Here is a 27,966-nt window from a genome sequence, read left to right on the forward strand (position 1 = left end):
GTCCCACATTCTCTGGACATTTGTGAAAGCCTGGAACATCCTATGGACATGTAAGTGGAAGCATGTTTATATTATAAAATAAGCAATTACACATTTAAACACTGATTTAGATACCAAAAGGGAACATGTGGTTCTACATTTCTATTTTCAGTTGTGCTGTTATTTAATACAGCACATTAATAACTACTCAATTTATACATGTGCTTATACAGCAAGTTATTTTTTCAGTAAATACAATTCATAAAAAACTTTGTTCTATCTAACCAAATATTAACATTTTATCTGTATCTGAGTACTGTGTACAATGTTTAATTATTTATGTCTAAGCTAAGATCTAATTGTTCATAATTAGAACAAACAAGGTAGGGAAGCATACAGAATACCAGCAGTCCTCATTTAGCAACTGCCTCAGATAGCCACATTCACAAATAGGTGGTAATAATTCATTTTCCCTGCATTTAGACAAGTCTTCAGTGTGAAACTGATTAGAGTCTGGTCAGTTTCAGGCAGCAGCTACAGGCCTCTGAAGAGTTATAATCAACTAATTAAGATCACAGAGCTGAGCTTGTTAACTTTACCATGGCACTTTTTAGGGAAGTGCTGCAGAGGAGAAAGCAGCTCAGTGACAGGTCCCTTGTTTAAGCACTCTCTCCACCCTGGCAGAGGGCCAAAAAAAGGTCAGGCACAGGGCACTGTATGAGAAAACTTTTATCTGAATGCCATGGCAACAACCAGTGATCTTCCCAGCATCTCTCTGTGATGTGGCTTGCATAGCAACCATGTTACTTAGCAACATCTTGCTAGAATGAACAGCAGTCACTAAACAAGGACTACCTGTATAACTCCTGGAATTCCTAGTAGCAGCTCTATGCTGGTCATGTGCCCTGGAACAGCAGGGAGTGAGGCTTGAGAATGGAGCAGCTGGCAGCATTCCGGAACGGATGGGGAAATCCTGTTTTTGTTTTCTCTTCCACTGCTCCCATTTCATTTTTTAACTTGATCCTCCTTTTGCCAGCTCCTTCCTCAACACAAAATTTGGACCTGTTGTGTGTTTGTAAAGTTGTCCTGCTGATAGAATCCTGTGTGCTTTATGTTGTTTCTTTCCAACATTTCATTAGGTTGCATAGAATAAAAAACACAGAGGGAAGAGCCAATATGTGTGATTTATTAGGAAAAAAATGTATTTGTCCATTTACATTTGTTCCTGTCACGCAGAACATGAGAATGTGTTTTCCCCATTTAGTACAAAATATATACATTTTTCAATTTATTTCATGTAAATAAAAACCCATTTCCATTTATTTGCTTTTCTTCAAAGTGTAAATGTACAGTATAAATTTAAATAACATTTTCCATACAGACAAGATTTATTTTACTCAGACCTTACAGTACATTCATCTATCAAACAATAATGTGAATAATGAATCACGTTTAATTATAAAGTTAGGAAAAACAATACAGAAAAAAATAAATCCTTAAACCTAATTATTTTGATAAAACACCCATACTTATTCAACAAAACATAATCCGATAGTGTAACAATTGTAATGCAATACTCTTAATCAGTAGATAATACATGATCAGGTATCAAAGCTCAGAAATACTCATAGGCCACTATAAAATACTAGTAATTTGGGAAAAATGCTACTTGACAAAATTGCCAGTGATTCTTTTAAAAAGAAAGTTACAAAGGTATGTAACACCATTTATACTATCTGTGGTTAATTTCTGAATGCCTTATAAAAATTAAATATATCTGTAAGAAATGCTGAAAAATTCAAAAGGGGTAATACAGTGCATCTATGGTGGCATATGATGCAGATTTGATGCAGAAAGGAGGATAAAACTAGACAAGGTGTTAAGACTGCCTCTTTTTGTTAATAGCACCACACACACACATTTTGATTTTCATCAGCTATGCTAAATAGAATTTAACCCGAGTTTTCTTCCCAATTTTGTGATGGCAACTGTCCTTCCATGTCCTTCACTAGCCCCAGAAAGTGAAGCGTCTATAGCTCCTTCACCGACCTTGCTTTCAGGAGCTGGTATCTGCCATGGCTTTTGCCGTAACCACAGCAGTGAAGAAAATGTTCCTTCAATCCCTGCAGAATGCCTTCACCATGCCTTCATCCAAGTCATTCACCCCTTTTGTGGCACTATTAACACTGAAAATTCAGCTGCAACATTTCAAGTATACATTTAGTTTGTGTCTAGTTTAACCCCCAAAATTACTATTTTTTAATGCAGATTGGAAGCTTCACAATAGAGTACAAATTTGAGCAAAGTATGTTGTGACAGTGGAGAAAACATTAAGCACTACTGATTTCATTCATATGTTCTACAACTTGTCCTAGAATTTCATCAACTACATCAACGTCGTAGTTCACTTGTTTCAAGTCAAGATCAGGCATTATTGTTGCCAGTAGTAGTCCCACATTAACTCGCAGTGATCGCAACTTCAGGCTACAGAAAGACAACATTGAGCACATTAGTTAAAACTGTATGCTTCATGTATAACTTTTACATACAATTGTAGATACAACTTCAGTACTTAATTCATCTCCTGAACATTTTATTCTTTCTCATTTCTGCCTTTTAAGGTATTCTAAAATATATATTAAAGTATGCTACGTTAAAAGTCCATCTGGCAATGCGTTTAGTGAATAGATAAGGGCTTTGAATAAATTTAGTTATGAACTAAAATGACTAAGAACTGCCCTATTGTTCAGAACAAAGTTCCAGATAGTCCAGCAGTCTTGACACAGTGTAACCTTTTGTACAAGGAGTGTTGTTCAACACTTTCAATCACATGGGGCAAAAATTATGAGAACTGCCCTACTCAAACCAAGTATATGCTTAAGAGCATACCCCAGAATGAAAACTGTTAGCATTTCTTTTGATAGATATTAATACAGTGCAAAAGATTTTTAGTTTATACTATTTCAAATTCAAAATACTTTCAAAATGGTCAAAACAGATGTTTAAAGCAAGAACTACTGCTGGATATTCTGAATTTGAAATGGTTTAACTCACAAGGTACTGCACACTCCTAGCAGACATAAATGTTGGATAGATACTGAAAAGATTAAGATGATAAAATTTTAGGTGAAAATCATAATGGAGTAGATAAAAATGTTAGATATTAATGAAGATTTAATATGCTTTTCCATGCATATAAAGAATATGTACCTTTCCCCATCAGAGTAATTTACAGGTTCTTCAAGATTACTAGCCACAGAATCATTTGTACATGCAATCATTTGTGGTATAGAAGCTTTTAACTGTCCAATTTCTGCTTTTAGCTCTTCGCACTGAAAATGCAGTTGGTTTTTTTCCATTTCAAGAAGTTCAATCTGAAAGAGGTAGGTCAAAATTTCCCATTCAAACATTCAGAACTGTATATTTAAACTGTGCATATTTAAGATTGTGCAAAGTCTTCAAAACAGATTTGCAATGCTCAAGATCACATAGATGACTTGTAAGTTGTTTCATAGTAGCAGCTTCTGAAGGTTTGTATGCAAGCTTTGCAAACAATGCAGCCGTTTTAACAATTCAGAAACAGGATGTGCTCACATGCATTGTGAAGCACCTTTTTTGAAGGCTTTGCACAGCTTAATAAATGTAAGTTGGAAGATCACGTTTAATATATTATTCTGGTTGTTGTTATTGCCAGAGCACTGGCTTTAAATTTTTGAACACTGAAATATCATGCACAAAGCTCCTAGGAACAGAATGGAATATGCTATTAGTGGGATGTCATGCAAAAAACTACAATGACTAAATTTTCAGTATGTTTTTATGCTATCAGTAGAGGCTCTGATGATTTACATGAAAAAAGACCAAATAAGTTCTTTTGACAAATGCATTCATATACTGTATATAAATGAAATAAGAAGGTTCAAACAAAGGATGGAAAAAAGCAACCAGGTGCCCTGCAGATTTTTAAAAAAATAAGCACTCCCAACAATCCCCTCATATTCATAGCCTGGCCGAGGCTGAAGGGAGTTGTAGTCATAAATATGTGGAGAGCACTGGACTTCTTATCCTGATATAGTATTATGCAATACTGCATGTTGAGCACTTTTTTTTGTTTAAATACAATTCAGATGACCTTCTAGAAGGCAAAAGATAGACAGATGGGCAGATAAACAGACACAATCTTCTTAGTTGGTGGTTGCTAGTCTTCCGACATTCAGAAGATGATCAAACACAGGTTGCAATGTGGCATCATCTACTGTTTTTTTTTTTTTTAAAGAGGCAAACCACAAGAAGCTGTTTGAATTTTGGCCTATTAATCTTGCCATATTAGTCTATAGCACTGGTGGTTTTATTTTATTTTATTTTATATTCAAAACACACAAGCAACTGTTAAGATTTAGTTCATTAATATTACAAAAGTGTTTTGGTTTTTTTTACAAATTCCAATGTTTCAAATGGATGCAAACTTATGCACACTTGCAGTAAATCCAATTGAAGACTTATAACGCATATGCTTACTACTATGCTTCTTGGGACATTACATCATTGTAAATGCAAATTTCTTGGGAAAGCAATTCTTAACTTTAGACTGTATGAACTGGAAGAATCAATTTTATATATGAATTCAAGACCTGATACCTCTGTTGGCATTTCACTTTGGAAACCAGGGCTGTGCAGATCTTGGACAAATCACTGGATCCTCGGTATGAAGGCTAGCTTCTGGGCTGTGAGCATTTGAAATAATCTAGGTGTTAAGCAACTAGCCAATCTTACCTAAAGTCAAAAAACTAAGCAGGACTGGACCTGGTTAATAATACTTGGATGAAATACTGAAGCTGCAGGCTAGATTGGGAAGCTGAAAGAATACCCATATTGCTAGTAAGAAAACACAGACATGTCCATGAAGTCACTAGGAATCAAGACTGAATCAAAGACTTCATTTTTATGTACACTGTTGACTACTCTAATTTAGGAAATAAGAATGGCAAAGCTGATGCCTTGTATTAGTTTGTTAGATAAAATGGCCAACAGCACATTTATATCAGAATGGGGCCACGTACTTGTTGCTCTTTACTCACCTAGTCTTCTATTTCTACCAGATGAGGTATTTAGACAGAACTCACTGAAGTAGAAATAATGTATTTTATTTAGACTGAAGCCCTACTAAATGATTATGTATTTTACTAAAATTAATGGGATTTTCATAAAAATAAATGTATTAAAGACAAGGTGTAGGACTAAAATCCTAAACAAATGCATCTTGCAAGTAAATTAAGCTGCATTGCATCAATCCTACCACATAAATGTTTGCTGGAACAAAATTAAAAATGCAGTATTACAATAGCTGTAAAAAGTAAGAAAAAGATTAACCTCAATCACTTTGGTTTTATTACATATGCATTTGTAAAACTTACCTCATTTTTATACTGATCTCTTTCAATGCTGCACTTGTCCAGCTGTCTGAAAACATCATCCAGTTGCACAGCCATGTCATCTATTTCAGTTTTACTTTCGCTGTTTCTACATTTAGAGCATTCAGATTTTAAATTCTGTAGAGTAGTACATTGTTTTTTCAGCCTTTTCATTTCATTCAGTGCCTGCTCATAGAGAATCAAAATCTCCTCTGGACTTCTTTGTTTAATTTTTTCCAGTTCTTCATCCGATAGAATACTATCTGTTTCTGTTGACTGATGGCACATTTCCTTTTTCATGTGCTTATCATTCATTTCTACAATTTTTTGTTCTAGTATCTTTACTTCTTTGAACAACATTTCACACTGTTTCTCATATTTTCCTTTTTCACTTTTGGCTAACTGCACCTGAATATTTAGTTCATTTATTCTGTTGTCCACATACACCAAAGCAGACTCAGAAAGGCCAACAGGTTCTAATATGGTCAATTCAGGCTCTAATCTGGATAGCTGATTCTTTTCAACATTGTCCTCTACTTCTTCTTTCTTTACTACAAGCCACTCTACTTCTGTTTGTGTGGCAGCAGTTCCTTTTGAACATTCTATTTCTGAACAAGCGTCTTTGCTTTTGGAACCTTCTCCATCATCACCAATATAATCCAAATTGGCACTACCTTCAACTTTTATTATTTTGATGTCACAGTCTTCTGCTGCAGGTTTTGGAGTACTATTCTCCTCCAAAATGATGACATCATCATTGTCATCCTCATCTTTTTTGTTCTCAAATGCTTGGCTAGTCACCCGTGTGATCTTAATTTGTAGTGGTGCATCCGAATTAGAATGTTTTCGTTTAAACCTACAGAAACAGCATGATACATATTACATCAACATTTTAAAAGTAAAATTGTTTTCTTTTGTATTACCTTCTGAACAGAAAGTCCATTTAGAAATAATTGAAAAGTTCTTGCAACTGGTTGGTCTACACTGCTAGAGAGAGAACAAGGAGCTGGATACTGGTAGTTAATGCCTCTTTATGAGTGGGAGAGGTACCAATTGCCTTGAAAGATGTGCTGGTTTGCCCACTGAAGAGGCCAGACTTGGATCCAGTAATGTTATACAACTATCCCCTTCCTGCTGGGATGGCAAAGAACTATGGAAAAGTGGGTATCTGGACTCCTGGAGTCAGGATTCAGGCTGAGCATGGGATTGAAACTGCATTGGTTGCTCTCATAAATCTGTTGCAGGACTTGGATTAATGAAGTGCAACCACCATTTTCTGGATCTTTCAGCAGCTTATGAGCCTTGACCACAGTATCCTTCTGGATCACTGGGAGGGTTCAGAGTAGGGGGTGCTGTGCTATGATGGTTCTGCTCCTTCCTAAGCAGGCATTCTAGACACTGGTAATGGGACAGAAGAGGTTGAGCTCTCAGGCCTAGGACTCAGTCTTCTGTCTCATTAAACATCTACATGAGGCTGCTGGGTGAAATCATTAATCAGTTTGCTGTGTAGTATTATCAATGATATTTCCACCTCCAGACAAATAGAAGATGTGGTTGTGGTCCTGACTCAACCCAAGCAAAATAGAGTGGCTGCTCATTCAGAAGCCTGCCAGTTCTAGAACTGTACCAACTTTGCCTCTTTATAAGGTTGTGGTCCCCCAAATAAGCAGGCCTGTGGATGAGCAGATGAAGGCTGTGGCAAGTTGAATAAGATAGCCTGAGGACAATCACTCATACCTGTCACCTCTCAATTTGATTACAGTAATTTATGTTATGTGAGATGCCCTTGAAGACTATCCAGAAATGTCAGTTGGTGGAAAATGTAGCTGCTGTGTGCTAGTTGTACCTGCTACTGTTATGTTATGCTGCTAGTATGGGAGCTGTATGGGTTGCTAATTTGTTCAGCAGTTCAAGGTGCTTATTATTACATATAAACCCAATATAACTTGGTAGCTGGGTAACTTCAAGCCTATCTATCCCAGGAAGAATCTGCTTATCCAATATTCACAGTATGTGCACTTACTAGGTGGGAGGGTCACAGAAGCAGGTATTTTACTTGGTGGCTGTCCACCTTTGGAACAGTCTGCCCAGAAGTGAGAGTAGCCCCTCCTCTCGTAGGACAAACTAACCAAAAAAATAGTTTGGCCTAAAAATGGCTTTGGCTGACGTTAAAAGAGTGACTCAATGCTTAAAGCATAGTGTATACAAATAGCTAACATAGCCTCCAGAACACAGAAGTTAAACTTCAGGAAACACCTACTAGAACAGGCAAGTAGACCCCTAAATTGCTGGAACATGCTAAATAAACAGAATCAATACTAATAAGAAAAAGGGAAAATTGGCTTGCTAGTAGGGAGATTTAGTTGCTAAGGGTGCTACTTTTGCTTATGTAAACAAGATCATTATATAAGCTTTCTCCTTACCCCCTATTGGTGGGTAGAATCTTGTATCCTCCCCCTGCAGAGTTACAATTAACTTGAGTCAAATCAGGGAGTATGAACTACATACAATAAAAGGATAAGGGGCTTGTTTTTCCCCTTCATCTTCAAGAAATCTGATTATATTGGCAGGTCTTCAGAGATTAAATTACTATTTTGACAGAGATGTGGTGCTATCAATGTGATATCAAGACATAAGGAAATAATTATTTATTGTATTAAAATGTATGTGTGTATAGACAGAGAATATATATTGTTTAGAACCAGTAAAGATTGAAGTAGTATAAAAGTTACATAAAGAAATAAATGTACTGACCTATTTTCAGGATCTGAATGTGGAGAAGATGCTGATGTATCTGATATATTTAGAGGCCTGCTTAGAGGTGTATTTGAAGTTTCTACATGCAATCTTGAAATATTTTCATTCATTGCTGGGGATGTATTGGACAAGGCAGATGATGTCTGTAAATATATTTCATTATGCATCTGTAGAAAATGCATCATTTTGTAACGATTAGAAAGGAATCACTTTTTCACAAGGTATTTCCTTTTAAAGTGATGATATATAACTAGACCAGCTGTGATAATATCAGCAGGTTAATTAATTATTTTTTTACCTCACAACTGTTTAAATTAGGTATCAACAAGAGCATAAAATATTCACTTGAGTATATTTATACATATAACTACAGGTAGTCCTTGACCTACAATCATTTGTTCAGTGACCGTTCCAAGTTACAATGACGCTGAACAAATGGTGGTTACAACCAGTCTTTGGAGTTCCGACCATCCCAGCACCCCCATGCCTACATGATCATGATCTGTGTGCTTGGCAACTGGTTTACACTTATGACTGGCTACAGCACCCCGCAGTCATGTGATCTCCATTTGCAACCTTCCCTGCTTCCTCAGAAAGTCAATGCGGAAGCCAGCAGGGAACACTGCAAGTCACTGGGGTAAGTCTCCCCATCAGCACACCTTCCCCTAGTCCCTCTGTGCTCTCGCTGCACCGGCCACATGCCCCTTTGCACCCTCCCCAACACTCGCCATGCCTCCCTTGCACCCTCCATGACCTCCACCTCTTGCACAACTCCTTGCACTCTCCACCACACCAGCTTGTTCCCTCCCCCAACCAGCAGTAGCCACTTATCTGCCTACCCACCTGGGACTTGCAACTTCCTGCCAGCTTCCATTGACTTTGGTTGCAGGAAGCTGGCAGGAAGTTGCCTTGCCTAACGACTGTAGGATTCGGTTAATGATGGTAACCAGGACTGCAGGGATAATGTGGTCATGCTTTATGACTGTTTAGCAACTGAAATTCCTTATGTAACCTCTAGGCTACATAAACAACATTTAAACAGCCTCAATTTTCCATTATCTTTCACTTCTGGAACATTACTTCCATTACTGATAGCTGCAGATGAGTATACAGGTAGTCCTCAACTTACGATCATTCGTTTAGTGACCATTCGAAGTTATGATGGTGCTGAACAGAGTGACTAGCAATTGATCCTTGCACTTTCAACTGTCGCAGCACTCCCATGGCAGCACGATCAAAATTCGGGCACTTGGCAACCAGCATATATTTATAACAGTTGTAGTATCCCAGGGTCATGTGATCACCATCTGCAACCTTCCAAGCTGGCTTCCCACAAGCAAAGTCAATGGGGAGCTGTGTGATTCGCTTAACGACACCACACACACACACGCACAAAAGTAGTAAAATCGAATGTGGTCATGTGATGCCTTGCTTAATGATCGCACTGCTTGATGAATTTTCCGGTCCCTATTGTGGTTATGAGCTGAGGACTACCTGTATCTCTAACAAAACATACAGTGTTTATCTTACACATGCTAGGTGTATTAATAACTATTTAAATGCTACTTTTTATTCAGAGTCAACAGTATAAAGCACAAATCAATAAACACAGATTGCTTTATAAATCCAGAGTATGTTTGATTCCCACTGTTCTGAAAGTCAGTTTTATTCTATTTGTCAGGGCTTCCTGGTCCCTGGAATTTTCAATCTATTTATCTTCACATACCACATTTTTACTGTCTCTCCCAATCTTACCATTTTTAACCTCTTCCTTGCTTCACACTAAATGCTGCTCATATATCCTGAAGTCAGTCCATTTCTTTTAATTAAGTCATCTACTTTCCATCAACAAATCTCTTAAACCAATACTATTATCATTGGTGTGCCTTCCCTTTTGATGTTTCTTCCTCTAATAGGCTTCAACCTGTTATTAGCTTAAACATGTGTCTACTAAAATGCTACTTTAGCTTTATACAACTTTTTGTGTTGTGCTCTGTCTTGGCCCTCAGTCCTTTCTGCCTAATCTTGTTCTTTTGGGGAAATGCTTCAGTTGTACTTCTTGTTGATTTGACTCTTGCATTCACGTGGATAGTCCAATCTCCAATCTCTTCTCTGTAGTCTCCTGTAACCTCTGCCTTCAGACCAACTAATTCCACCATGTACTATCTTGAGTCCTCACTTGACAACTCATTTTTCTGATCTCTGTGTTCTTTTCCCTTTCTCTGTTACTTCTGTTCACCCCTCTGAAGTTCTATTATTTTTCATTTTTAGCTCAGAATTCAGAGCTCTCTCCCCCTTCTGGTCCCGCACGTAACATTTTCTTGTAACCCTTTGTTTTTCAGTTATATTCCCCTACCAACTCATTATCTGAAAGTCTCCTGTTCCCTTAATTATTTGTTTATGTAAGTGTTTTGGTATTAGAAGGTTGTGGCACTCACTGGAATATGCTGATCCAGTTGCTCCAGAAGTAGATTGTTTCTTTCCAAAGTGAATATCCCAGAACACAACTACCTTGATAAACTGTTTTTTCCCCCTCTCTACAGTCCCATATAACCTCTAATTCCTGCCTGAACATTTTTTTCAAATACTTCTTAGAACCGTATGTTCCCCAAAGATTCAGGAACAGCTCTTTTAGTTTTATCCCCCACTAAAGTTAAGCCTGGGACATGCGCAATTAAGTGTAACAAATATTCTCATTTACCCTCACCTTTAACTTTCTGCCTTTTCTTTATTACCTTCCCTATGTCATTTTTTGATCAGTAAGCTTCTTGGGGAAGAACTTGCCTTTCTGAATGCTAATATACACTGATGGCACTGTTTAGAAATAAACATACATACATTTTAGGATGTTCAGTTACCTACCTGTTGGCTAAATTCCAGTCTTTTCTTTAATTTCTCCCTGTCTCTGTATGATACAAAGAAATATTATTATATATACTCAAATTTACTTTTTAACATTTATTCTTGATGCAGGAAACTGTGTTCAATTTTGATAGGGTTGATCTGCTTAACCAGGTTGCCCCAGCATAAGTACAAACCATTATTTCACAAGGGCAGGAACACTTACCCACCTTCAACCCAAGGACAGGCAACTTCCATCAAAAGTAGTGTTTTCTGACTTGTGCTAGTACAAGCAGTGTTGCCTAGTGTTTTATTTCATTTTAAGCAAATGTCTGTGTTTTATTTCGTTTTAAGCAAATGTCTCCACTCCAGATGGCTACTGTGTGCTGTGGCAAGGTCTCCCCTGATCATTGATAACTTCCCTTTACAGACATTTTGCCCCCCTTCTGAAGGGACCTCAATTGCCAAATCTGTTATGTTTTCCTTCATTACTCCTGGGCGGGAGATTTGTACTTCAGACTTGCAAGATTATGTCAGCCGTCCCAGGTAAATCAGACAGGAAATACAGCAAGATAAGCTAATCCTACTTTACTGTAAGGGTACATTAACAGAACCATGCAAGTCTGAAGTACAAATCTCCCGCCCTATTTTACCACCAGAATAATTAGGGCAGGTCCCTTCTAAGTTTATTTCTTTGTCTGTTACTCAGTTGCAGACTTCTTTCTCTTTTATCTGATTGTTTCCTAGGCAGCATCTCTTCCCCCAACCTTCTAAGGCCACCCTCACATTCCATCGCAGTAAGTCATAACAGAGATTAGAGACTTTACGAATTAAACTGGACACTAGAGGGGATTAATAAATCCAGGCAAAAAGAAAAAAAACTGCCTTTGGATTTGATTAGGATTGGGATTTACAATGACACAAAACACTATAACATTTGAAATATTAAAGAAATCTTCAAAGAATAGGGCCAGAAATTAGTAGCCACAATATCAACAATATCAGTAACGATGTCTGCATCTATGGATAGACTATGCCTAAGGATGTTAATGAAGGAATGACAGACGTGAAACAAATCTTGCTTGATGCAGAAATAGTAAAGTCAGAAATACCGGATTAAAAAAAGTGTGAATTACAAGACAGAGAAGGCATTTAAAGTGGAAATACTGGCCAAGAGAATGACCTGGATAAGGACTCTTTACTGGATATACAAAAGAAGCTGGTTGACATTTTAAAAATTAAAAATAAAGGGGAAATACAAATGATAAACCAAGAGAATTTATGAATAATATCTTTGTATTAGATTTACAAAAGTGGCTTGTTACAGCCTTGACAAAGCGTATGCAATGGGATAAAGAAGAATTGAAGAGAGATCAAATCCTATGACGATATTTGAATGAATTAAAAATAAAGGAAGGAATATAAAGTTGTCTTATTTTAACCTTGATCAAATAAACCATGTTTTTATAAAATTCTGGCAACCCTTTATGGACTTTTTGCTGATGCCAGGATTCAAAAGTTGATGGGATGGGTTATGGGAAGAAGAGATATGTTTGTAATCTTATAGGGGATGAAAAGCTACTAAACCTATTTATAAATGTTGTGATGAAGATTGAAAGTCACTTTTTTATATATTTATTTTATTTCACTCTTTTCTTTTTTTCTTTTTTCTTTTTCTTTCTTTGCACTTTTTACTTTCCTTTCTCCGAGTTTAGTTTGTATTATTTTTTATTACTGTAATTAAAATCTTCAGTAAAAATTATATACAACCATCTTGATCTCTTTCACTGAAATATAGTTAATCCCAACCATAATTTGCCTGGATTATAGAGCTGGCAAGTGAAATAAACCAATTTTAAACTATACAGTGAATATAATTTATGCTGACCTTGTCTTTTAACAATATTCTGAGAAATGCTTTTAAGATACATGAAAGTACACATAATTTCAAATTTCTGGTTGTTGAATACTCACTTTTTTTTATGTGTTTTCTCGTATGGTATTAAATCATCATCTTCAGGTTCTTCAGGCACATTGCAATTTCTAATTTTAAAAATTAGTAAGATATCATTAATTTTGATTTAGCTAACATTATAAACTAAAAATGTTATTTCATTCTACCTATTTTACCTGAACTGAGGGTCAGGGTTATATGAACAGTGCCATTTCTCTGGCAAGTCATCCATTCCATCTGGAAGCTTCCTCCATTTTAGACAAGTATCACACTGAACCCAGGTCTGATCAGGCCGTTTCCTGTAACAAATTATCAGTTGTATAAAACCTAGAAAAGTACATCTGTAGTTTAAAATTATTCAAACCAAGCAGCATGACAGAAAGGTTTGTGTTTTAAAAAACTTACTGGGTATCTTCAACTAATAATTCCAGAGGAAATTCTGTTTTCTTTGCTTGCATCTCATTCCAATAATCATTAAGTTTTTCACCAAGGGCATGTACTGTACATCTAACAAACAAGAAATACTATTTTGTAATTCATAATACATCTTAACAGTAAATATATTTATCATAGAAATGAAACAGTAATAAACAGTAATAAAAAAGCAGTAATTTGGACTCAAATGTTCAGTGAGTGAATATCATTAATGGCATATCCCTCCCCATATTCTTTGAACTCAAAATTTCTTGGGTATCATTTACCATAAAGTTACTGATAACTTTTTTTTTTCCTTTTGTGCCTTCCATTCAGTCTTGACTCCTGGTGATTGCTTGGACATGTCCATGCGGTTTTCTTGGCAACATTTTTGGAACTGGTTTCCCACTGCCTTCTTCCTAGGGCTAAAAGAGAACGACTGGCCCCAGAGTCACCCTGCTAGCTTCATGCCTAAGACAAGGCTAGAACTAACAGCCTCCTGGTTTCTTATCCAGTGCCTTTAACCACTATGCCAAATTGGCAATTCAGAACTGGATCCAGTTAAAAGTCTAAAGCTCCCATTCCCAACAGTCTGCCTGAAACACCTGCAGTACATACACTCATTTATAGAATTATACAGGCATATCTTAATAAGATAAATAAACATGTACCATGCTGGACTCCCTCTTAATATCGCACACATAAGGCAAGTGTTAAATCCATTTGGAGTGGAAGGCCTAAAGGGGGCTTTTACTTGGGTTAAGTATCAGAAATCCCAATAAATCAAGGCTTCCGTTTGCATGAAGTCTTTTATTTCACTCATGGAAATTTGAGTAGAAACTCCCCTGGTCTTCTACTCAACACAGAGAAGCTAGGACCCATCTGGCATGAAGTTCAATTCATTGAGCTTGGTATAATATCTAGTTTTATAAACAGAGTATTTAACTTGTGCACTGAAAATAAACTCTTTTATATTGATAAAATAAGCATTTACCTATATTCATTGGTATAATCAAAGTCCTGTTTATTATGGGTTGGCTTTAGAAAGTTGCATTCAATAATACCAATTACACCTACACCCATATTGTTTGCCTGCGGAAGAAAAAAAAAAAAAGGAAAATGCAAATGTGTTTATATGTTAATATCTCAGCACTGTTATATCTAAACATTCATGCTCTTAATCAAGTTTTAGAGAAATATTTGTATAACTGTAACACAAATCTCCAAAGGATTTATAAGAGTTCTTTAATTTGAAGTAAAATTGTTTAAAGTGTTTTTTAAAATAGTGTTCCACAGTTTTTCACTTCAAAAGCTCAACAGTAAATAGTACAGCAAACTATGATTTAAATGGTAGAAAAACTGGGAGAAGCTTTTAAAACTCTCCATCTTTTAAAAGTATCCAAAATAAGGATACTTACTCTACGTGAACATTTTACATTGTGAGAGGAAGCAAACAAACTGGCTTAGCCAGTATGAGAAAAAACAGGCCTCTCCACAAGACACTGTATTTAGAAGAGGAAAAGAACAGGCTAATAAAATTCCAAGACCAATGTCTTAATACAAGCTAATTTAGCAAGTTTTTATTTTTCATACCTCTAGAGTACTATTTTTGCAAATTAGCTGATATCATACATTACATTTAATTGGGATGCTCCTATTTCAGAAGATTCTGTAACATTCTTATATGTACCTTTTGAGTCTAATTTCTGATGCCATTAAGAGATGTTTACTATAGCTGTCTAAACCAAGAATAATAATGCCAGGGAGGGAAATTTGCCATTAAGAATGCACCTTTGTACTGGTGTTTATGACAGTAAGGAATTTAAGTCTAAAACTACAGGATTCCCTCAAAGTCAGTATCCTAGGAAAACTACCCTTTGAGTACGCTCCTAAGGGGAGCAGTCGTGCCATATGGCCATGTTGCTAATTCCAGGTTGGGACCCCCATGACTACACACAAGGAAAAAAACATCTTGACTATCTCCTAAAACATGTCTCTCTTCTTCTTTTTAGAGTAAATATTGCTTGCTACTTTTATTACAGCTTATTGGCTAGTTAAGTATATTGCAGCTCCTACAGCTTGCAGATTAAAATAAGTCATACATCCTTCTGATTATTATATGTATTTTAAGCGTGTTCTGTTAAGGTTTTATTGTACAAATAAAGGTTGTCATTTATAGTGAAGCATGCTGATTTTTCTTTCAAGGTTCAAAATCTGATTCTCTACTTTTTGCCAGTCAGATCTTATTTTGTAAATATCTGGAAGACAGCGGAATGCATTAAAGAAGCTAGCCTTAATATCTCCAAGTTAATGCTATACTAAATATTCATAACTGGGCCAATACATCCAACTGAGATTTTTGTAAAGAGAATGAAGAAAGTACCTCTGTGCACAGGATTTTACAATTCCTTTCTATAGAAGGATTAAAACCCAGGAACCATAAAACCATAAATAGGTCAAAACCCAATAAAACCATAAATGCATGTTATAAAACCATAAATTATGGGAACGATAGAACTGTTTTAGAAAGGAATGACAATAATTCACAGAACCAAAATATGCCTAGACCACCAAGCACAACTTGTTTGGAGAAAAGATAAACAAAATATATATTTTTTTTTTACAATGGTGATCTATCAACACAACAGTCATCTTGAACAATAGATTGCAAAACTAAATATCTGAGATTCCAGCAACGTATTTTAGAACTGAAAATATAAAATGTCATTATTTCAGGATACTAGTTGTACAAACAGGTAAATATGAATTACTGAACGAAAGCAGTCATATTTTGAAAGGTCATATTACTGATCTCTAATGTCAGTTCTCTTTCTAGAAAAAATGTGTCTTCTTCTTTCCTGTGTGTTGTATTAAGCAGAGTCCATTGGACATGAGCAGTCAATACCTTTAAATAAATAATTAAAAAAAGAATTAATATCCTTCTTATCTTGTTCTTCAAAGGATTCTTGGATTGTGATTTGGTAGTGTATGCTATGATATCTAGACCTGTTTAATTAATGTGGTAAGAAAATTACTTGCTTTGTCCTATAATAAAATTAAATTTAAATAAAACAAGACAAATATTTGACCTCAGAGAATAGAATATCTGTATTTTATTCAAGAGAATCTGTGTGTTAGGATGGTTCTCAATAAGAAACCTGATGTATCCAACTTCTTCAGGGGCCTATGGCTCAACTAAAACAGTCATATTGAAAGGTATTTTTGAACAGAGGCCCAAACACCACAATGTGTAGTAATAACAAAGAATCCAACTGGCACATGTTAAAACTGATGGTTTTAACACCACAGAGCACCACAGAGCAGCAAGATTTTCAGAATGTGGCTGGTATGGAAAGAATGTAGTAAGGAAGAATGAAATATAATTCTTGACATACCATAGAGTATTTAATTTGTATATTTAAATATATACTCTATAAAATGCTTTGATCTTCCATTTTCTATCCAATTAATAAATTGCATATTAACACTGGAAATCTAAAAGAATTAACTTCTAAGAGAATGAGAGTTTCCAAAAATACTCAGTAACTAGAAAAAATCCCCTAGTCTCTTTAAAATAACCAGTTTAAATTGTCAATGTACTTTAAGTCATTTATTGTCACATAAAACAGAATTAAGAGCCATCTATGGAAGTCAAATAAACATCACAGGCCTTGGTATCTATGTTCAAGGATGGAGAAATTGCCATTCTGTGTGCTGTGCTATCCTAGTAAGATCATTCATGGCGACCAATTGCTTGATCTTGCATAGTTCTGTTCTTATGTTCCTTAGCTATGCATGAGGTGTTCTCAATTTTCAAAATAATATTAACTGAAAAAAAGGACTGCTTTTTTCCTATCATAATAAAACTACCTACAAATTATTTAAACAGAGATACATGTGTAAAAGTATACATAGGTTAAGATTAGCAAATATTTTTGGACTGATAGCTATTTGTATTTCTTGGTTAGGATAAAATTTAAGCAAGACAAGAGAATTTGCAATACAGAAAAAGTTAGCAGAAATGAAAAACAGAAGAGAAAGTTGCCCCTCTACCTAGTTAAAACATTATATTAAAATATATATTTTATAAAATACATTAACATTTAATATAGATTATTTAAGGCAGGCAACCTGGTTCTTACAACTGGCACAATCCTTTGCTACTAGTCATGCTGACAGAAGTTAAAAGTACAAAATATCTGATGGTACCATATTGTCTACTCTTGGTTTTTTAAAAAATTATTTATTTAATTTAAACAATTTATTGGCCACCTAAATCAAACAGTGCAACTCTGGGCAGCTTACAAGAAAAAAAAATGTAAGTTAAAAATAGTAATCAAAAACAATTATCAATAATAGGAGACCAAGCTCACATCCATACCCTCTCCTCGTGGGGATTTAGTCATCCCAGCCCCAGTACCTGGCGGAAATAGCCTACTTTCTAAAGGCCAACAGGGTCAGGGGCAACCAAACGTTGGGATGGTGAAGGAATCATTCCAAAGGGCAGGTGCTACCACGGAAAAGGCTCACCTTTGGGGCCCTATTAGATGGCACTGCTTCAAGGAAAAAACCCAGAGTGTGCTCACTCTATTAGACTAGTGGGATGGGCAGATGTCCTTGGGGAGAGGTGATCTTGTAAATGACCTGGTCATGTGCCATACAGGTCATTACAGGTGATAACAGGTGATAAATAGCACCTTGAATAGTACCCAGAAACTAAGAGGAAGCTATTGCAGCTTGTGAAGACATTACATTGCATACCAAACTGCACCCATAAGTACTTCTCCCACTGTATTCTGGACAAATGTAGTTTCCATATGTACTTCAAGGGCAGTCCCATGTAAAACACCCTGCAGTAGTTGAGAGATGACTAGGGCATGACTGACAGCAAGCAGGGACGCCTAATCCAGGAACAGGCACAACTGAGACAATGTTTTACAACTGTCCTCCAGGCCATAGCTTCCACCTCCTCATTGAGTTGTTGTTTATTTGTTTAGTCGCTTCCGACTGTTCGTGACTTCATGGACCAGCCCACGCCAGAGCTTCCTGTCGGTCGTCAACACCCCCAGCTCCCACAGGGACGTGTCCATCACCTCTAGAATATCATCCATCCACCTTGCCCTTAGTCGGACCCTCTTCCTTTTGCCCTCCAGTCTCCCTAGCATCAGCATCTCCTCCAGGGTGTCCTGTCTTCTCATTATGTGGCCAAAGTATTTCAGTTTTGCCTTTAATATCATTCCCTCAAGTGAGCAGTCTGGCTTTATTTCCTGGAGGATGGACTGGTTTGATCTTCTTGCAGTCCAAGGCACTCTCAGAATTTTCCTCCAACACCACAGTTCAAAAGCATCTATTTTCCTTCTCTCAGCCTTCCTTATGGTCCAGCTCTCACAGCCATATGTTACTACGGGGAACACCATTGCTTTAACTATGCGGACCTTTGTTGTCAGTGTGATGTCTCTGCTCTTAACTATTCGATCGAGATTTGTCATTGCTCTTCTCCCAAGGATTAAGCGTCTTCTGATTTCCTGACTGCAGTCAGCATCTGCAGTAATCTTTGCACCTAGAAATACAAAGTCTTTCACTGCTTCTACATTTTCTCCCTCTATTTGCCAGTTATCAATCAAGCTGGTTGCCATAATCTTGGTTTTTTTGAGGTTTAGCTGCAAGTCAGCTTTTGCACTTTCTTCTTTCACCTTCATCATAAGGCTCCTCAGTTCCTCTTTGCTTTCAGCCATCAAAGTGGTATCATCTGCATATCTGAGATTGTTAATGTTTCTTCCAGAGATTTTAACTCCAGCCTTGGATTGCTCAAGCCCAGCATGTCGCATGATGTGTTCTGTGTACAAGTTGAATAGGTAGGGTGAGAGTATACAGCCCTGCCGTACTCCTTTCCCAATCTTAAACCAGTCCGTTGTTCCATGGTCTGTTCTTACTGTTGCTACTTGGTCGTTATACAGATTCTTCAGGAGGCACACAAGATGACTTGGTATCCCCATACCACTAAGAACTTGCCACAATTTGTTATGGTCCACACAGTCAAAGTCTTTAGAATAGTCAATAAAACAGAAATAGATGTTTTTCTGAAACTCCCTGGCTTTTTAAATTATCCAGCAGATATTGGCAATTTGCTCCCTAGTTCCTCTGCCTTTTCTGAACCCAGCTTGTACATCTGGCAATTCTCGCTCCATGAATTGCTGAAGTCTACCTTGCAGGAGCTTGAGCATTACCTTACTGACATGTGAAATGAGTGCCACTGTTTGATAGTTTGAACATTCTTTAGTGTTTCCCTTTTTTGGTATGGGGATATAAGTTGATTTTTTCCAGTCTGATGGCCATTCTTGTGTTTTCCAAATATGCTGGCATATAGCATGCATTACCTTGACAGCATCATCTTGCAAGAATTTGAACAGTTCAGCTGGGATGCCATCATCTCCTGCTGCCTTGTTATTAGCAATGCTTCTTAAGGCCCATTCAACCTCACTCTTCAGGATGTCTGGCTCTAGCTCACTGACCACACCGTCAAAGCTATCCCCGATATTGTTATCCTTCCTATACAGGTCTTCTGTATATTCTTGCCACCTTTTCTGGATCTCTTCTTTTTCTGTTAGGTCCTTGCCATCTTTGTTTTTGAAAATACCCATTTTGGCCTGGAATTTACCTCCAATGGTTCTAATTTTCTGGAAGAGGACTCTTGTCCTTCCTATTCTATTGTCTTCTTCCACTTCCACGCATTGTTTGTTTAAAAATAATTCCTTATCTCTTCTGGCTAACCTCTGGAATTTTGCATTTAATTGGGCATATCTCCCTCGATCACTGTTGCCTTTTGCTTTCCTTCTTTCTTGGGCTACTTCTAGTGTCTCAGCAGACAGCCATTTTGCCTTCTTGGTTTTCTCTTTCTTTGGGATGTACTTTGTTGCCGCCTCCTGAACAATGTTGCGAACTTCTGTCCAGAGTTCTTCCGGGACCCTATCTACTAAGTCCAGTCCCTTAAATCTATTCTTCACCTCCACTGCATATTCCTTAGGAATATTAGTGAGCTCATATCTAGCTGATCTGTGGGTCTTCCCTAATCTCTTTAGTCTGATCTTAAATTGTGCAAGAAGAAGTTCGTGATCTGAACTACAGTCAGCTCCAGGTCTTGTTTTTACCGACTGTATAGATGTCCGCCACCTTTGGCTGCAAAGGATGTAGTCAATCTGATTTCGGTGTTGTCCATCTGGTGAAGTCCATGTACAAAGCCGTCTCTTCGGTTGTTGGAAGACAGTGTTTGTTATGCAGAGTGAGCTGTCTTGGCAAAACTCTAAGAGCCTATGTCCTGCTTCGTTTTGTTCTCCCAGGCCATGCTTACCTGTAATCCAGGTGTCATTTGACTGCCCACCTTAGCATTCCAGTCTCCTGTGATGAAAACAATGTCTCTTTTAGGCGTGTTGTCCAGTAGGTGCTGCAGATCCTCGTAGAACTGCTCTGCTTCAGCTTCTTCAGCATCTGTGGTTGGGGCGTATATTTGGATCACTGTGATGTTAGTTTGCTTGCCCTGAATTTTAATTGAGGTCATTCTAATGTTTTTTGGATTGTATCCAAGCACTGCTTTAGCCACTTTACTATTAATTATGAAGGCTACTTCATGTCTTCTGTGGTCCTCTTGTCCACAGTAGTAGATCTGGTGGTCATTTGATGTGAAGTGGCCCATTCCAGTCCATTTCAGTTCACTGACGCCCAAAATGTCTATCTTTAATCTTGACATCTCACCAATAACCACATCCAATTTGCCCTGGCTCATAGATCTTACATTCCAGGTTCCAATGGTGTGTCGATCCTTAGAACATCGGATTCGCCATTCACCACCAGCACCGTCCTTTCGGCTTTGAGCTAGCTGCGTCATCACGTCTGGGGCTAGTTGAACTCATCCTCTGTTCCTCCCCAGTAGCATTTTGACCATCTTCCGACCTGGGGGTCTCATCTTCCAATGGTATACCGACTTATCTCTGGTTGTACTGATCCATTTAGTTTTCACAGCAAGAATACTGGGGTGGGTTGCCATTACCTTCCCCAGGGATCGCATTTAGTCTGACCTCTCTGTCATGACCTTCCCGTCTTGGGTGGCCCTTCACGGTTTAGCTCATGGCATCATGGAGGTGCTCAAGCTCCAGCACGACAAGGTAACGATCCTTTGCTGAAGGCTCATTGAGTAGGAGCTGTGAATATGAAGTACTAAAAGAATTTTTTAAATAACAGCTTTAAAATAAAACTGGTTTTAAAACTACAAAATAAATTTTACATCAACAGTATTAAAAAATCTTGTTATACTGACAATTTGAAAATGTACAAGTATAAAATTGCATTATATGCATCCGTTCTCACCTTTAGCTGATAGCCAACTCTTTCATAAGCTTTGATTAACCTGTTTCTATGGTACATCATCATTCCATAATGATCTTTATTTCGGCAGTTGAACCCAAAAGTAATCCTTACTGTTCTGGGCTGTTTGTGCATGTTAAGAAAAACACGTGAATCGTAACTTTTCTTAGCTGAGAATGAGCATTCAGTGTGAAACATTTTCTAAAACCAGAACTTCACCAGTCTGTAAGCAGGTTTTTTTTTTAAAGTTCTCTTAAAATAAAGCATTGTAAATGGACTGACTTTTTTCTGAAAAAAGCTTATTTTACTAGGCAGCTATAAGAACTTTGAAATTAGAATTAAAAAGGGTTTTATAAAATAATACAATGTTCTAGTATTTCAGTTTTTAGATCTCTGATTTACTATATTTACTAGATATATAGGATGCTTAAGATTTAGCCAAATGAACTATAGGAGATTGAAATCATTACTATAATCATGAATAGGCCTAAAGAAGCTCTGCTTTTCGAGTAGAATCTTAGAATTAGAAGTGATTATTTTGGCATCATGTTAACCCTGGTCATTGTAAGAACAAAATTAAAGCATCCCTAGAAATGACTTTCTAGCTTCCACCTGAAAACATCAAATAAAAAGGTGCCCATATCTCTCCGGATAATTGGTTTCACTGTTAAACATGTTAAGAAATTTTTTATAACATTTAATTGGAATCTGATTAATTCCTATATCTTAAATTCATTGGTCTGTGGTCTAGAACAATGGGAAACAGATCATGACCTTCTGTGTGGCAGTGTGCCAAGCATTTGAAGAGTACTATTCCACAGCCCTTCTCTTCTCAAAGCTACAGACCTCCAACTCCTTCAATTCCCCTTTATTTCCCTACCCTCTCTGAACTAGTTCCAGTTTCTCTTGGAGTCCAGAACTAGACATGGTATTCAAGGTGGAGGTTTGACCAAAGCAGAATAAAGTGAAATTTCTTGTGATTTCAAAGCTATGTTTCTACTGATGTTGTCTAAAATTGCATTTTCCTTTTTTGCAACCATATTGCTCTTCTGAATCTTATTCATACTGCAGCCTACTACTATTCTAAGATATTTTTCACTAGGTCTATTACCTACCCAAGTATCCCATCATGTTTTTGCAGATTTTATTTTTATCAATTTAAGAACTTTGCACCTGCCTCTTTTACATTTAAATTCATTTTTCTGAATTACTAAGGTCATTTTGAAATTTATTTATCCACCTAGGGCATTAGTTATCTCACCCAATTATGACTTCATAAAATTTAATAAGCATTCCTAGCTCTTGATCCATGTCAATTCTAAAAAATACTGAAGTGAGCCTAGGACCGAATGTCGTGGCACATGACTCTATGCCCATCTCCAATTTGATAGGTAGCAATGCTTACCACTTTGAATACAATTTTTGATCCAGCTATATAGCCACTTTATCATCACACTACAGTGTGTGCACAATTATTAGGCAAGTGAATATTTTGACCATATCATCATTTTTATGCATATTTTCCACCTCCAAGCTGTATAAACCTGATTGCTTATTGGATATAAGCATATCAGGTGATGTATATTTGTGTAATGAGAGAGGGTGTGGCCTAAAGAGATCAACACCCTATATCAAGGTGCGCATAATTATTAGGCAGCTTTTCCTCAGGCAAAATGGGCCAAAAGAGAGATTTAACTGACTCTGAACAGTCAAAAACTGTAAAAAGTCTTCCAGGGGGATGCAGCACTCTTGAAATTGCTAAGATATTGGGGCGTGACCACAGAACCATCAAACGTTTTGTTGCAAATAGTCAACAGGGTCACAAGAAACGTGTTGAGAAAAAAAAGACGAAAATTAACTGCCAAAGATTTGAGAAGAATCAAACGTGAAGTTACCAGGAACCCATTATCCTCCAGTGCTGTCATATTCCAGAACTGCAACCAGCCTGGAGTGCCCAGAAGTACAAGGTGTTCAGTGCTCAGAGACATGGCCAAGGTAAGGAAGTCTGAAACTCGACCAACACTGAACAAGACACGTAAGTTGAAACGGCAAAACTGGGCCAAGAAATATCTGAAGACAGAGTTTTCAAAGGTTTTATGGACTGATGAGATGAGAGTGACTTGACGGACCAGATGGATGGGCCCGTGGCTGGATCAGTAACAGGCACAGAGCTCCACTTCGACTCAGACGCCAGCAAGGTGGAGGTTGGGTACTGGAATGGGCTGGTATGATTAAAGATGAGCTAGTTGGACCTTTTCGGGTTGAAGATGGACTCAAAATCAACTCCCAAACCTACTGCCAGTTTTTAGAAGACGCTTTCTTCAAGCAGTGGTACAGGAAAAAGTCTGCATCTCTCAAGAAGACCATGATGTTTATGCAGGACAATGCTCCATCGCATGCACTGAAGTATTCCACTGTGTGGCTAGCCAGTAAAGGCCTCAAAGATGAAAGAATAATGACACGGCCCCCTTCCTCACCTGACCTAAACCCTATTGAGAACTTGTGCGCCCTTCTCAAACGGGAGATTTATGGTGAAGGAAAACAGTACACCTCTCTGAACAGTGTCTGGGCGGCTGTGGTTGCTGCTGCACAAAAAGTTGATCGTCAACAGATCAAGGAACTGACAGACTCCACGAACGGAAGGCTTATGACTGTTATTGCAAAGAAGGTGGCTATATTGGTCACTGATTTTTTGTTTGAAATGTCAGAAATGTTTATTTGTAAATTTTGAGTTATTATTCTCACTTTAACAGATGAAAATAAACGAGATGGGGGATTTTCGTTTTTCATTTAGTTGCATAATAATTCTGCACACTAAGTTGCCCATTAATTGTGCACACACAGATATGTTCCTAAGAAAGCCAAAACCTCACTTTTACTTTCTTAAATATTCAGGTTTGAGGTTTATTAACATTTTGGATTGACCGAGAGCACTGTAGTTATTCAATAATGAAATTCATCCTCAAAAATACAACTTGCCTAATAATTGTGCACACAGTGTATTCACTCCACACTTAACTAGTTGCTCAGAAAAGAGTAACAGTGATTTTGAGGAGCTCCAGCTATTCAGCAATTTGCCTTTCTTTGATCACTAACATCACACTATTACTTTCATTAGCAAACTCAGTTTAACCAACTCCTCATTTGGGGACTACTTCTTTATATCCAGGACTTTCAAAGAGCTTTATCTTATCAAGATATTTGTGCATGTTCAAAGATTGCTGGAATTTAAGTTATTGGGCTGCATATTATCCCAATTATTGAGGAATAACGTGACCATGTGCATTCTAGAGATTAAAATTCCACATAATTCAGAATCAGACTGGATATTGAATGTGGGTATTTAAATATCTGACTGAACAAAAGCAATATAGCCACACAAAGGATAGCAACATCTCTTGCCAAAAATTAAGATGATATGATCTGAGAGTGGGCAGGAGGATAGACAGACTAGGTTTTCACTCTAGGTGGTCTTTTCATAGTCAACATGCAATAGCCCACAGTCATAAAGGATACAGCCAAAAATTTTGGTTTGTAAATATCACGTGCTATAAGGGCAAGACTTTTGGAAACCAACTGTGTTTGTACTTTTTGTCCTCTTATAATGATCTGCATTCTTGGCTTTAAATATAAAATACTGCAATAAGCCTGAAAAGCAAATAAAAGTGTATAGTTACATTTTCCTCAAGTTCTTCAATCTGAAAGGAAATCAAAGCAACTTACAATAACCCATCCATAATGATAAAGCTCACAAAATATGTAACTGAAATTCTGTCTGGATTTTTGCATTTTAGGAAATCAGAGATCTATGTTATACAAACAATTAAACACAAAGTTATATGTGCCACATGACTGATATTCCAGGAGCAAGTTAATTAATTTACATAAACATGTGGCAGACCATTTAAAATCCAGTCACCTATAAAGCATTACAGGACTGTATTTGTAATCCACTCTAATCTAAACTACAGTTATAAGAATGTAAGTAAGATTTAAGGGTAGAGACAGACAAGAATTAAATATGCATCACAAACATGCATGGATCAGAAATTGCTGAGTAAAAATGAAGTAGTTATTCTGATAATATGAAAATAATATGAAAAAGCAGAAAAATCAAGTTTTGGGGCAGCAGAGGAAAGCCATCTTGGAATAATGGTAGTTTACCACTATTTTCATGCTCTACCTGTTCATATTGCATTTTAAATAATTTCAGAAACTTTATTAGCAACAATTATGAAACAGAATAATTGTATCTTTTTTTCATACAATGTTATATACAATGTTATTCAAACAGAATTTGTTTTGCAACAGAAGTTTGTCTTTATCTCATTTTTCCTAACCCCCTTCTTTCCTTTATATGTGGTTTTGGCTTCAGAGCAAATTTGGACCGGAGGGCTGTGAAGGAAAAAAAAAGGGAATATTCCCCTCCTGACAGAACACTTCTGCTAAAACTATGTTAGCTGGATTCCACCTGAAAGCCAAATACTGTACACAGCCAATTACAAATGTATTGTGTTAATTTGGTTTTAATTGATTTTATGATTGTTTGCTGCCAGAGTCACTTGTTTGAGGGTGAGGGGCCATATAAATTGAATAAACAAACAAACTGTGGAATTATTACACTGCAAGTCATAGTTTAAGATACGAATAATATGCATACCCGTAATGAATAATCACTTTCAGGAACAATCTGATCTTGTCTCTCTTGTTTTTTATAGCCTCTTTTTCCTGTTACTTCATCCAAATCTGCAGGAATCCTAATATCATACTTATCTGTATCAAAGTCAAATTCTGTTTGTTCATTTTTCTCTCTGTGGAAGAAAATGCAAATAAATTGGATTTAAGCAAGAATTACTTACCCACATATAATACTGATGCTCAATAAGCAAACCTTTTGAAGAATTACTAACTATGCGCAATGCAATCTTCATCTGCAAATCTTAACCAAATCCTTAACAAAGAAATCATGTATTAGCTATATGCAGAAAATTTGGGGAAACCATTGTTCTGACTACTAGTTGGCGGTGTTCTGATGGAACAGAACTCAAATTAAACCAAGTTGTGTTCTATCCACAGGGATTAGTTGAAATAAGCCTTTGCTTCATTTTTTCACCCTAAAACAACAAAAATAGGGTGGTAGTATATGCTATGCTGCCATTTAGACAATCTAGAGAAAAGCTGGTTAAGAGGGTGCATTTTTTTTAAAGAATGCAAACATTTAAAAATCTTCCTTGGGAAATAATGGAGGCAACAGTTTAAGCATGACTTAAGGGCCACAGAAGCCCAGCAAAAAGCAAAGGACCATTAATTTAAATACAGGCCAAGAACAGCAGCAACAAAAAAATACACGTTATCAACTATTGAAATGAAGCTTCTCTCTCTTCTTAATGCACAATCACAACGTACATCTAATGGTAATCCTCACCAAACAATTAAAGCAAGATTGTCTTTGCATTTAGCGCAGAGCATGGAAACTCAGCATCTACAGGCACATGTTTAGTGCACACACCCAAAGGTTCATCAATATGACATTTGTATCTTACAGCTGACAATCTGAAAACCCCATCAGCAGTATTAGCAACACCAGCGTAATGATCATAGTGCACAGCAGTCTTTGCATTTACTTAATGCTGTAAAAGAAAGCATAATGCAGAGGCATAAAAGGCAACTGTAATTTTGTTATAGCAAGGGAAGTTCCCTACTAAACAATCTCACCTCCTAACTTGTTAAAATTCTTAGCTAACAGCACAATGCATAACTTTGGATGGAAATCCCTGAGTGTAGCGGGTAGAGGAGTTGTAAGGTCAGGAGAGGTCTCTTTTGCTCAGCCGCTATCTTATTTACAACCTTTAGTCATCTAAAGCAGCAGAAGCATTCTAGTTGTATAATCCAATCTTGGTCCCCTCACTTGCTTATTTTCAGGTGGTCCTTGACTTATGACCACAATTGGGAACGGAATACTGTCACTAAGCAATGCAGTCATAAAGCGAGACATCACATGACTGCATCGCTTAGCAATGGCAATCCTGGAAGTCCTGGTTGTCATTGTTAACTGAAAATCATGGGTTGTTAAGTGAGTACCCACCCCAATCCAAGCCATTCTGGGTCTGAGGCTTGGTCCCTTCTAGCCGAGCCTCAATAAGGTGAGGTAAGGGACTGCCTCCAACTTCCCCACCTGCCTATGTCCCCTACATTTCTGCCCTTTTGACCGTCCTGCACCCTGCCTTGTGGGGCCGCAAGCAATCCCAGAAC

The 27,966-nt window shown here is 37.1% G+C and overlaps 1 protein-coding gene across 1 annotated transcript in view; it reads right to left on the reverse strand.

Moving 5' to 3' along the window:
- Positions 1–1,254: 1,254 nt before the first annotated feature.
- The window catches only part of MORC3 (MORC family CW-type zinc finger 3), a 40,063-nt gene continuing 13,351 nt past the window's right edge, over positions 1,255–27,966 (reverse strand). Inside the window, exons 6-17 of the mRNA XM_063305373.1 lie at positions 26,375–26,525; positions 25,231–25,362; positions 21,718–21,837; positions 14,351–14,448; positions 13,348–13,449; positions 13,119–13,241; positions 12,963–13,031; positions 11,010–11,052; positions 8,145–8,314; positions 5,394–6,246; positions 3,190–3,353; positions 1,255–2,463 (exon numbers count right to left, since the gene is read on the reverse strand). Coding sequence (XP_063161443.1) covers positions 2,310–2,463; positions 3,190–3,353; positions 5,394–6,246; positions 8,145–8,314; positions 11,010–11,052; positions 12,963–13,031; positions 13,119–13,241; positions 13,348–13,449; positions 14,351–14,448; positions 21,718–21,837; positions 25,231–25,362; positions 26,375–26,525 — 2,179 coding nt within the window. The 3' untranslated portion in view covers positions 1,255–2,309. The remainder of the gene's footprint in view (positions 2,464–3,189; positions 3,354–5,393; positions 6,247–8,144; positions 8,315–11,009; positions 11,053–12,962; positions 13,032–13,118; positions 13,242–13,347; positions 13,450–14,350; positions 14,449–21,717; positions 21,838–25,230; positions 25,363–26,374; positions 26,526–27,966) is intronic.

This window comes from Candoia aspera, chromosome 5 (assembly GCF_035149785.1).
Source record: "Candoia aspera isolate rCanAsp1 chromosome 5, rCanAsp1.hap2, whole genome shotgun sequence".
In the NCBI taxonomy this organism is placed as follows: domain Eukaryota; kingdom Metazoa; phylum Chordata; class Lepidosauria; order Squamata; family Boidae; genus Candoia; species Candoia aspera.